The 12,652-nt window shown below is 35.2% G+C and overlaps 1 protein-coding gene across 13 annotated transcripts in view; it reads right to left on the reverse strand.

The window, feature by feature from the left end:
* Positions 1-12,652, reverse strand: part of PTPRM (protein tyrosine phosphatase receptor type M) — a 441,751-nt gene that overhangs the window by 197,563 nt on the left and 231,536 nt on the right. For all 13 annotated transcript variants that reach the window (XM_030265998.4, XM_072924519.1, XM_030265997.4 and 10 more), the window contains exons 9-11: positions 10,386-10,495; positions 7,900-8,101; positions 4,193-4,295 (exon numbers count right to left, since the gene is read on the reverse strand). In XM_030265998.4, coding sequence (XP_030121858.2) covers positions 4,193-4,295; positions 7,900-8,101; positions 10,386-10,495 — 415 coding nt within the window. The remainder of the gene's footprint in view (positions 1-4,192; positions 4,296-7,899; positions 8,102-10,385; positions 10,496-12,652) is intronic.

The raw sequence follows: 12,652 nt of genomic DNA on the forward strand, positions 1-12,652 counted from the left end.
TAGGTGTCCCCCGTCATTAATTTAAAAATTATTACACTCTGAGTGCTGTTAAAATGGCTAAGCCACATACAGATTAAGTACTCCTTGAACTTGGGCTGACAAAGGTTTCTTTACACCATTTCAACTTCCTGTGAATCATGCTGTTCCTATGTCAGCAACCATGTGCAGACAGCCTTCATTCCAGCTGTGACAATGAAACAATTATTTACATGATGCCTTTTCAAGGTCTGGATAAGCCAATAAGAAATGAACATTTCTGTGAAATTTAGGCAATCTCATGTGTCCCTCTGATGAGGTAGTAGAAAGCAGTGCTTATCGCTTTAGATAACATGTAGTTTGAAATTTCTATGGTACTTTCCAGTTGTACTGCAAAATACTTATTATATTATTATGGCCTTTTGAAGTATAATAAATGCTACTTCTTTGAGGTAGAGAGATTAAAAGTATGTGTCAAAATTAAGCACTTCAAGTAAAGAGATGTTTGCTTTATTTTCCCAGTAGAGTTCTTATTTATGAAATTGGAAGAAGTTGGGCACACAGGTGATAAAGGGCATGCATGGAGATTACACAGATTGAATTCACTCTAGAATGCTTAGCTTTCAGCTTACCATAATTCTAAGTTTATTTGCTTCCTTCTGCATGTTTTCTTTAAGATACTTAAAAATTATATTACCTGGCAATTGCTACAACTCTCTCCCTCTCATTGTGTCTGGGTTTTGCAGCCCCAGATGCAGCTGGACTGATCCCATATACTCACAGCACCTGGAGCAGGAAGTACTTTGGTGTCCCAAATGCCAAGTATTGCATCCACAGGGATTTGCTAGCTGACACATTTGGTCATCCTGTTCTTTCATTTCAGACTGGAATAGGAAAGTACCAAATGTCTGTGGTGTCTGTAAGAATAGAAAGGCTGGCTAAATGGGCCATTAACTGGCCTGAAGAGTTTAATGGGGCAAATCCAGCTGAGCCAAACTCTGTAATAATGTAGTATGAAAAACATGATGAGGCAGAGTAGAGTCTGGATGGTCTTGCCTTCTTTCTTATTCATTTTGCTCCTTTTCCAAGTCAGCTCTTCACAGAGACTTGCTATCACCAAGTAGTTCCAGTGTTATTTGAGCCAAAATCTTTGGGATATTTACTATTACAACTTTTTGAGGATGTGGCATAGAATAGCAGGAAGAAGGTGGTATGGGGACAACATTTTGCTGCTTATGTAAACAGATAAAAGTGGAAATACTTGACCTTTGTCATGACAAGACTGAATAGAAATAGGTGCAACAAAGAAAACTTCATTCTCCTGCTGAAGTTAAAACCTTGCAAGACAACTTTTTTCACAGGAGGTCACAAGAACATTTTATAATGCAATGTGACAAACAATCTAAAGTTCTTTCTAACATAGATGAATATATAATAGCACTTATCATTCCTGTGTATGAGCCAGATCTTTGCAATAAATTAGCATTCCTTGGTTGAGTATATGGCACTGACCAATTTATACATTTGCAGAAAATTTGGCCCTAGAGTCTTCTAAACATTAGGATAACTTGCCCTGGAGAAGTAAAATATACAAACGGTATTGCCTTGGAAGAGTGAATCCCCCCTCAACAGATGTTGAAGAGCCCTCATAGACAAAATATATTTGCATTTGTATGCTTTTTTATGCAAATTCTTCAAAACTTTACAGACTCTTAAATTCAAATATCTGTGAACAAAAAGATTATCTGCAATAAGACATATATTACACAATTTCCATAAAGGGATCATCTAAAATTAAAATTTTTTTTGTTTCATTTAAGCCTTGCAAATGACAATCATTCTAAAAGTCAAAATAGCTTAGCCAGCTGTTAAAAAAGTACATACATTCATCATTACTGAAAGCATTACTGCTTTAAACATATATAATTCCAAAATAATCTCCTTGAAACAAAGAGAGCAACAGCCATAAAACATGCTGGACCTGAAACTGGAGACAAAGCAAGCAGTATTTGTTGTATTAAAAATCTGACAAAATACATTTCAATCATGTCCAGTCCTATGAATTCTAAAACAACCTGGAATGCCATTTGGCTTTCATGATTATTGTGTACTTAATCATTGTAAACAGAGCTTTCCGAACATTTCCATAAACTCTGGTTTTGTGAATCAACATTTAAGCAATCAGCATTACACCTTCTCTCCTTTGATGCTGTGCTGCTTGTGTGCAGCTTCTAAGTGGCATAAAATATCAGGATTTTTCTTATTTAAGAAGAGAAAAAGAATTTAATCACAGGAAAAAAAGCTGGACTTCAGAATGACCTCAGGTATCAGCTTTGTTGACGTGAATGGCAGAATTTGTGCTCTCCTTTTCTGTCTCAGGAATTGAAGAATTTTATGTGTCATGGTTGACGTGTTGATCAATAAAACAACAACTGTCTTTTACACTGAAAGTTTAGAGCAGTTTCAGATATCTGCATTAACCAAGCCAGTAGCTGTAGCAGAATCAATAGACAAGGCATCTTGCCTAGTGGTGTGGATAAATGAAGTATGACTAAACTTTCAACAGCCAATGAATACAGATTAAGATGATAAAATCCATATGCAGAATATGTTTTGCAAGCAGTATGCTTGGGAGTGGAATGTACTATAAAATGTTAGAAGTATTAAGAAATTCTAACTTTCATTTCCACTCTGCTTCACTCAGCATTTACACGCTAAGTTTGCAGTCAGGCTTCATTTTATTTTAAGACCTGTTGCAAACGACCTCGGTAAATTTGCTACTCTGTGTTCATCTGTCAGTTCTATAGCTTCATGTCACTTTAAATCTCTCTGCCTATTTCCCTAACCACTCATCCACATATTTAGCACACTTTCATCTCCTAATGAGCCCCTTTCTATTGTCAGTGAAGTTTCTGTTATGTCACTACTGCTATAGGAGCCAATCATCTTTAGTTCACGATGTAGATAAAAAGAATGAAACCATTTTTTTATTAATAGCCTTACACATTCATGTTTAAACAATGACTCCAACTTGTATCCTTTTCATCCAGATGCTTGAATTCAGAAGGCCTGCACTAGAGCTTTGTGAGATAAAGTCAGACAAATATAAAATAATTCTGTTTCTAATCCAATCTGCTAAATTAGTTTCATTAAATGTGCTCTAATATTTGCTGCTTTTTCTCTTGGGTGGTTCAGACTTCTGCTCAACTTTCTTTGTAAAAAGGTGTCTGAATGAATGACTGGACAGCATTTCCAAAATGCAGATTTAGGTACATATAATATATATAATTAATACTAAAAAGTCTTAATAATATTAATAGTATGAATATTCTGAAGAAACCCAAAGAACATTTCTTTCATGCAGATACAAGCATACCAGATCTGTATTTCCCAGATGAACAGAAATTATCAAAAACTTCAGCATCAGGATGAAAATATATGATGGCCAGTCAGTATAGATGGAAACACTTCCTACAGTAATGAAAGAATTAAGGAGGATACGCAATTGGCATACAAAAGGAAAAACATCCTATACCTGTGAGTCCAGAACTCATTACTGGTTCTCAGTTAAAATAATCTAACAATTTCCCTCTCTTCCTCACTGAAAATCAGGCATCCTTTATATTAATCATGAAGAACTTACACAGTACCATGCATCAGGCAGGGAGATGAACCTCTGAAAACTGGAAATTCATTAATGGATACTATTTAACAATGAAGAATCCAAGATACTGGTCTTAAAGGTTGCTTGTTTATATTATTATTTCTGATATGGTCAAATAATGTAAATTTATGAATGTTACAGTACATACTGTTTAAATTGGCTAACTTAGTAAGAGTTGACTAACTTAAATCTGTGAAGTAAACAAGAGACTGAATATTAAAGACAGTAGCTCAGCATAAAAAATGTGATATGCCCTTGAACTTGTAACACTGCAGTAAGCAATTACCTTAAAGAAGCCACCCACACAACAGAACTATGGCTTTGTTCCTTATCTTCAAAGAACAAGCCACTTGCATCTGGATCGAATCCTTTAAACAATACATGAACACTCAACATCAAAGCACTTTCATTTTCTTCAGTTATTTAATTTAATTAGAGCTAATACAGACATGAATTTAGACATTGATTGCTGTGTAGAAAATCCCCAGAAAATATGTTCAAGAAATCAATCAATTTGGTTTTTAATTTCATAAAGAATATTTCACCCAGTACCTGACAGGAGCGCCTCTGCTCTGTGCAGGTTTCAGCAAGACTGTCACAGTGCTGTCAGTTTGATTCAAAGGTGTTTCAAGTTCATACGGTGGCATAGAGGGTGCTAGAATAAGAAAAGAGGCAAATAAAATCATTATTCCTGTGTTTCTTCTTTCAAGAGCTGTATCTTTATTTGAATATGCAATTTTAATGGTTTCTTCAAATACTAAGACCATACTACAAGTCTAAGATGCTTTCTGTTACAATGCAAGTGTGAGACAATTGTTAAATAGCTTCAGGAAAAAAGAAAAAAAAATCCCAAATAAAGAAATACCAGCTCACTCCCAGTTTCAAGATAGGAAACAGATACTAGTGGGAGTAAGTTTGCAGAAACTATTGAGAATCCATGACTTGGAAATGAAAAGTTATCTTAAGAACAGCATCTGCAAATGTGCATGCTGAAGTGACTATTGTTTTTGAAACTTAGCCCAGCTTTCTCAGTATGACAGCTGTATCAGGATGTACTCTCATAATTTGTTTTTCCTGGAATTTTAACTAGTGCTATAACTGTCTTGGGTCTATTGTCCACCAAGACAAAAGTTCATCTTAGTCTGAAGCCCCACTCAGCACTTTTGCAAATTGTCATCATTAAAGATTTACAGTTGTGATTAAACAAATGATGCCTCAGCTACTGCCTTTTAATGTTGCTGCTTTCTTCACTGCTATCATCTACTCACATTTGTATCATTACAATGGAGGGAAGGCTACTCAGTTAATTGGTTATTTGACAGGCTGCTGTATCCTTACTGCTCACTTGTTAATGGTGATGCAAAATTAACAGATTTAAAGGCTAGAGAAGCAAAAAGTGGTCATTGCAATGGTCTCTTCTAACTCCAGGAATAATGCAGGGCAATAAACTCTGCTAAACTAATTCCCACTTGAAAGTGAAAACATGTTTGGTGAGGAAGAAGACCTTTTCCTTAGAAGGTTCTTCCAAAGATTGATTTAGTTAGCCTCAATTAATTCAGTTTCATCTTACTGGATACTTTGCAGGTAACATACCAATAGAGTGTATTATGCCCCACATACAGATCGCAACAACCTCTAGGAAATTATTTTCAAGTGTATTTTCCAATAATTTTCATTTCTCCAGTATTATCTATATCTACTTGAAAGGCAAATTAATTTTTCTCTCTTTATCCATAGCATCTTACATATCCAAGTAAGGATTGCGTGAAGAATTGCACTGGACTCCACAATTCCTCAGACTGCTGGGAAAACATTAAAATCTTCATTACTTTGCATTGCTATTCACCAGTTTCGAAATGTTTCACAAATAAAAAAAGTCAGTCTTCAAAAACCTCCTTGTATGCTGAGAAGGTTTTATTCTGTTTACAATCCTCAATATAAGGCACAAATATTAAGACTAATAGTTTTAAGTAATTTGGGTACCACTTAAGTCATACTATCAAAAACTACTTTAAAGGTTCAGGCACACTCTGCAGATTTGAATATTCAGAACTTGTTCATATAATGTCCTATTCTCAACCTGACCATCCTGAAAAAAAGAATGGACAGGAACTGTATCTCTGAAAGCTGTACAGTTTTTGAGTACTCTGTCATTTCTTGTCCTTGTTCTACTACCCACAACTTAGCAAGTCTTTTGATTTTCCTAATTTATGCACCCTAAGTCCCTGTTTGCTCTCCTTACTAATTTTACTGTCCCTACAGAGATCAAGACTGTCTTCCTGTCCCAGATATGAGTTGTGGTTCTCCCAGTCATAACCTTTAGAGTCCTGGCTACTTTTCTCTTCTTCATTTTTCCTTGTCTACTTTAGAACTCTTCCTCCTCCACACTGCCCACATGTAAAGAAGGAACTTATTAATAAACAGAGAAAAACAGGAAATATTAAGGTAATAGTAAAATAAAACACAGTAACTATTCCCAGTACATAAGAGTACTATTCAAAACCATTGACAGGAAATTTGGAAGTTTATATTCAGAAAAAAATGCAGTCCAGAATTAGTCAGAGTAAAATGCAAAAATTGGTCAAATTGCACCTAATCTGTTCTAAAAAATAGCGAAACCTTTCATCCAGAAATATTCAGAAGTTCTATTTCACATCTGTACAAAATGGAGAGCACTGTCTACACAAAAGAGCCTCAAAAATTTCCAGGGAGACAATGAGATCACAGCCAATAGCACTGCAAAGAGGGCTCCATATTCAACAGCTAAAATGCTGTTGGAACTTTTCAAATTTATTAAAAAATTCAATTTTATTAAAAAAACCCACACATTTTGTTTCTAATTTAAATTCATCAGAGATTGGCTTTAATTACTTAAGAACAAGGCAAACACTTCTTGTCAGTACAGTAACTGAGGAAGCAATGAGAGAGTGGGGTGCAGACAAGACAAGTTTGCAGAACCTCGCCACATGGAGATTTGGAGATTTCCCTCATCCTCAAGCTCTCCTGAAATGCCTGTTCCCACTAGTGAATTTTTGCTGATGACATAACATTTTAGAAAACAACAATTTAAGATCCAGTACTATTCCCAAATGTCCAGATTCTCATCCATACTCAGTAGTCTCCATTCCTCATTCTAATAAGGGGTGGTATCATCCTCCTAACTGATATAAAGGTTTGCTGTGTCAGACATTGATTTTCAACACAGAAAATTTCTACTCGTTATAGGAGTAAACTCCATCTTTACTGATCAGTGTTACTTATGTTTCATATTTCATACAGAGTTAATTATCTAACCTGAAAATTAACATTTTTGTTTCTCTACAAACAGCTGCTTTGGCAGTAACTTTCACCTTGCATTAACTGTCCTCTCCAATAATAAGACAGGAGAAATAATTTTATTTCTGGTAAACACTTGTCCATTTTTTTCATTCCATTGAAGACAGAAAATGAGGGATGGGGGAGAAGAACAAAGAATGACAATAAGAGAAAAAGAAGATTTTGTACCCAAATGCTTTCTGGAAAGCCCAGTTGCCCACAAATAGGTAAGGCAATTTTCTGTAAATATTATCAAGGGGACGGTTAAAACACTTTGTCATGAATTACATAAGCATCTTGGAGGATGCAATAATATTCCACCCCCTCAATGAAAAGTTCCTCTGCCTCAAGGGAGGGCTTGAAATATTGGTCAAGGATCTGCAGAAGTGACAGAGTCATGATGCTGCTATCTGAAAACCACTAGTCCTGATGTTCTTATCTAATACAGTTTCCTATCCACTTCAGTCCCCATGCTTGTTAGAACACAGGCAGCCTGGCAGCTAACTACAATTTCAAAGTGAGCTCTAGATGTACAGCATCTCTGCTCTACTCTTGATTGTTCATGGCTCATTAAAGAGATTTTCCAGCACTGTTACTGTTCTAATTTAGAATCATGTCAAGGCTGACTAAGCTCTGAATGAAACCCTCATCTTCAGGTCCAAAAAAACCCTATGCTAAATGTTGCAAGTGCAGCTGGCATTGGCTGCAAACACGTAATTCACAGGGGTTTCTTGAATGATATGTTACAGTTGAGAACAGGAATTTCAAAATACTAGCTAATATTTAAGCACTTAGAAGTTCTTCAGGGATGACTTTGACATCTTCAGGGATGAACGTGTTTCTTCCCTTTTTCAATTTGCAGCTTGTTAAATTCTACAGAAGTAAACAACAAAAGAATTACCCAACTCATTATCATAAGGAAATAATATTCTTTGATCAAGTACCTGATATCTTAGTAGTGAACTGATTTGTTATTGGCGGTCCGAAGCCTTTAGCTGTACTGGCTCTGATGGTGAAAGAGTAGGTAGTGCCAGGATACAGTCCGAAAAAGAGATAGTGCGTTTCATTTCCTAGCTTTGAGACTCGTCCACTTTGATTGGATAAATCTATTTCTGGGTCAAAGGAACTGACTGCCTTGTAGGTGATCTGCAAAAGAATAAGAAAGTTATAAACTGCCTTAGAGCAGATGGACAGAGATTGCATCTTTATCCAGTAAACCCTTCTGATGTATGCGCTGTCAGACATTTTATGATAAGCTATCTTACTCTCTTATACTCTTCAAATCCCTAGTCCCAGGAAGGGGTATAGGAACTGAGTCATAACTTGTACGAGTTATTACTTTTATAGATACAGAGATTTAGAGGCAGCTAGATTACAACTCTAAAGGATGGGATCAGGCTTATGTTAATTCCCTCAAGATGCTGCTTTTAACAGTGCCACATTTTGAATTCGTCTTAATGTTGGTTTTGATCAGCACCAGTAACAAAACCAAAACAAATGGGTGAAAACTGAGAAGTGTCCAAGAGGGAGTGCAGCCCCCCAGATACAGCTGACTTTACTATAATTACACTTTGCCCTGAATGAGGTTATCTGTAAAAGATGATAAGGGCAGCTTAAAGCAAATTTTTCAGAAACTGGGTAAAGCTTCTATTTTAGTCTGAAGCTTAGTTATTACAATTGCTAATTTGGAATTTTTCAGGTTATCATATTGTACCTAGGTCAGATTCTCATTTGGAGGGAAGAAAAGATAAATGTTAAGTAATATATGCAGTGTATATTGTATCCTCAGTTCTTTCCTTGATTCAAACAGTATTTTTAGTTTTCATTATAAATGTTAATGTAAGTTCACAGTAAAACTTGATCCAGACTTCTTCTATTAATTACTGATTTCTATGCACTGTAATGAGAATTTAAAAATATGAAAACCATTTAAAAATATGAAAGCCATTAAAAAAATAGAAAAGTAAAAATGACTCACCCCTCCTTTTTGCTTTTAAAGTTTCATTTTCATGTGAGTAATTACAAAACCCTTATTATATAAAAGTGATAATTGCCATTCTTTTTGCTAAACTTATTCAATATAATTTTAATTAAGAGGACCCATAATACAGTATATAGACACATCCAAGATGTTACACACCTTAAACACTTGCAATTTCCTAAAACTTCTGACCTAATGAAAATTGATTTTTATATGAGCCATCTAATATAACATCAATGAAGGGCTGAAAATTAGTAATAAAAACTTTCAAACTATTCAGATAAACCCTGACCTTATTACAGTAGATACAGGCATATCCTCTACAAATCCTCATCCATAAACTGAACTCAAAGTACCTTAAAAAGCACCCAACTAACCCTTCTAGTTCTATCAGATGACGGAAGATTAAACCACCAACTGTCTGAACTTTTATCAGTAAAAAAATTAAGGTAACATATTGCTCACATGAATCTCCCTATCTCAATACAGCTGATGGAGTCATGTGTGCGTACACATTTAAGGATGAACTGCCTGGATACAGTGGGTGTTCTCCTCAGCAATGGAATTAGACATGCAGGCATGTTCCTAGGTAGAAACCAGATCCACCACCGTGTGTTTCAATGCACATAAATCTAGCAACAGTAACAATATTAACACTTAATTAAAACATGCTGATCTCTGAACACAGGCAGCTGTCGTGGTAGCTAGAAAGTTGTTAGCTTTACAAAAAAATCAATTCATACTTTTTCATAACATTTTATCCTCTTACAATAAAGAAGTTTTCAAAACAGTATCAATAGGTTACTATTCAATTTAACTTTTCTTTTACACTGTATTTAGGTGGGTTTTTTTAAACAAAGCATTTCAATACCAATTTTGTAGTAAGGTCAGGTAAGAAGCTTAACAGTGATTACTGTCTGACAGCTTAATCTGTGCAGCCTTTTGTCAATTTTTCTAAGAGGTATTCAGGCAGACTTCCACATGAGAAAAACAAGTGATTTTTAGACATCTAACAACATACAATTTTGTTGAATTTGCATTTTTAAAAAGCTAGATTTTTAAAAAATTATTCCTTGCTTGTTTCTGTTACAATAGGCTTCCTATAATGATGCCTATCTAAATGTGACATTGACTGTAACCACTTATGTCTCTAATTTTTTAAGGAATTTGCTAATATCTGTCTTTCAATCTTTTAAATATTTGATCTAGAGTACTAGATAGAATGCTATGTCATGGTTCTAGACATAGCAGGTTTCTTAAAGCTGATAACTTGAGGACATGCTGCGTCCTGTGTAATTTACTCCTGCATTATATTTACTTTTAAATGGCTACCTTTAAAAAAAATTAAATTAATTTTACATAAAGTGTAAAAACACATTAATTTTTTTTTTTTGATTATGCATGTTGGAAAATCAAACTAGACATAAAACGTGGCAAATTTCTAGATACCTCATACAAAGTAATCACACCATATGTTTGCGCTGGCTCCCTCCACTGAAGAAAAATCTTCTCTTCAAAGGTACTTCCTTGAATGGATTCAAGTGGCACAGCACTCGGGACTAACAGATTAAAAAAAAGAAGTGGTTTCAAGAAAAATCTCAGAAGGACATGCTCTGTTTAAATATTTGTACTGCTGAGGCATAAAAACCATCCCACCATAATTTCCCCAAAGACTGAAGCAAGGGCCAGGGTAGCTCAGCAGAAGAATGATTTATTTAACAAGACAGTGCCATTATGTGACACCTTCAGTGTAAGAATGAATTAGTGAGCATCACACATCTCCTGTAAACCTCTACTGATAATTTTAAAAAAGGACAAATCAGCTTTTTAGAAGCTGATTCTACATAAGAAGCTGAATCTACCCAAGTAAACGCAAGTAAAGAAGTAAAATATTCTTGTGATGCCTACTTATTAACAGTGTTACTTCCCAAAGTGGAAAACATATTACATATATTTCATATATGAAAATGGACAAGCATTGAATAACAAGATACAGTTTCACAGAAAAGTTATACTGGAAAGATGAGCCACATATTGCATTGGACAGCAATGCTCACTGACAATAGGCCTGAAAATCTATGACAGAATGGACATAAGAAAAGTATGAAACAGTCAAAGTAAAAATCTGACATTATTAATTTTTCTAAAGTCTCTTAATATGGGAGAAAGACCTGTGAAGAGTCAGGGATGTCAGAAGGTTCTGATGAAAGGTATGCAAACTGCTGTCAGGTATCTGTTTGTGTTTCCCATTTGTTCTGCAACCATTGCCTTATCCCCAAGACCACACAATTTTTAGAAGGGAAATGTAAATCGCACGTAGAATACATCTGTGATTTTATTTTGTAACAACACTGGCAAAGTAATGCAAAAAAGAAAAAACTCCTAAAAATGCACAGAGGAGTGTTGTGAAGCAACAGGCATTATGGTGTTAGCACTTCAACACAAACTCCATGTGAAAATTCAATAGAAAGATACACATAACATTTTCTACTTGGCACAGAAAGAAGGTGGAAGCCACTTGCTGCAGTGATTTAAAAAACTTCTCAGACTGAGATTTACTCAAATGGTTAAGGAATAGAAAAATCTGCAAGCAAGACATTTGGTTACTCCTTCCTGTTGGCACTTCTGGTACAGAACTTTCTCTATATTTCTGCTACAGAACTTCCTACTGCTCCATGCTGTTGCTGTGGGACGTCTCAAGGTTTAAGGCTTTTTGATCACCACTCCATAGCTCTCCAGAGAGCTCCTTGCTCTATCAAATGGAAGCTTCAAGGACACAGACTGTGAACTGGGTTACCAGTCCTGTGTGCATTAGGACACCTTTAGGGCAATCTTAATTCTGGGCACTAAATCTTTCTTCCAAGTAGGAGAACTGGCAAAACTCATTTGGAATCATGAGAGCAATGATTTATGTGTAAAGGAAGAGGAATTAAATATAGTGTAAATAAGCTGGAAGTAGAGCAAAGCACTGTAACCTCTCAAATAATCTGAAGGTCATAAACCCTGAGCAGCTGTGCCATACAGGGCAGGTTCAAACACTGGCAGAGGTCACCTAGAGACATACTCAAACTCAACATTACAAATTGAGTTCTGTACAAGTCCCTTGCTACCAACAAGATTATGTGATGTGAAAAATTATGATGATTATTTGGGTTAGTATACACTGTTGTTTAATATTCAGACATATATTTCACTGAATGTGTACAGTACACTAAAAAGTTGTAATTTTTTTCAAGGTATTCTCTCAGACAGTGACACTGGTTTTTAATAGGTTCTGAAATAACATGAGGTTCCAGAGAGACAGGAACAAGAAATTTTAGGTAAAACACATAAACATCCCAGGCAACAATAAGCTTTTTAGTGCTGTCATCCTACAATTGAACCGAATTAAATTTAGAGCATGACAGCACAATTAATTCTAATTAAACATTTCTTTTTGTTAGCTATGCTTTGCTGTAAATGTCACATTAGTAACTATATATTTCTAAATTGTTTAATTTATTCCCTCATATATTTTGATTAGAAATTAGTACTACATAAAACCAATACAGCATGTATTAAATAATTTAATAGGCTTAAATGACAGACTTCAAGTATTTATTATAAAAAGAGCTCATCACTGCTTAAGTTTTTACTAGAAATGTTTCCATCATGTTTTAAGGAAATCTATAACTGATGTGGAAGAAAATACAAATCCATTCCTGTTCAGATTTCAG

The sequence above is a fragment of the Taeniopygia guttata genome, chromosome 2 (genome assembly GCF_048771995.1).
Source record: "Taeniopygia guttata chromosome 2, bTaeGut7.mat, whole genome shotgun sequence".
Classification (NCBI taxonomy): Eukaryota; Metazoa; Chordata; class Aves; order Passeriformes; family Estrildidae; genus Taeniopygia; species Taeniopygia guttata.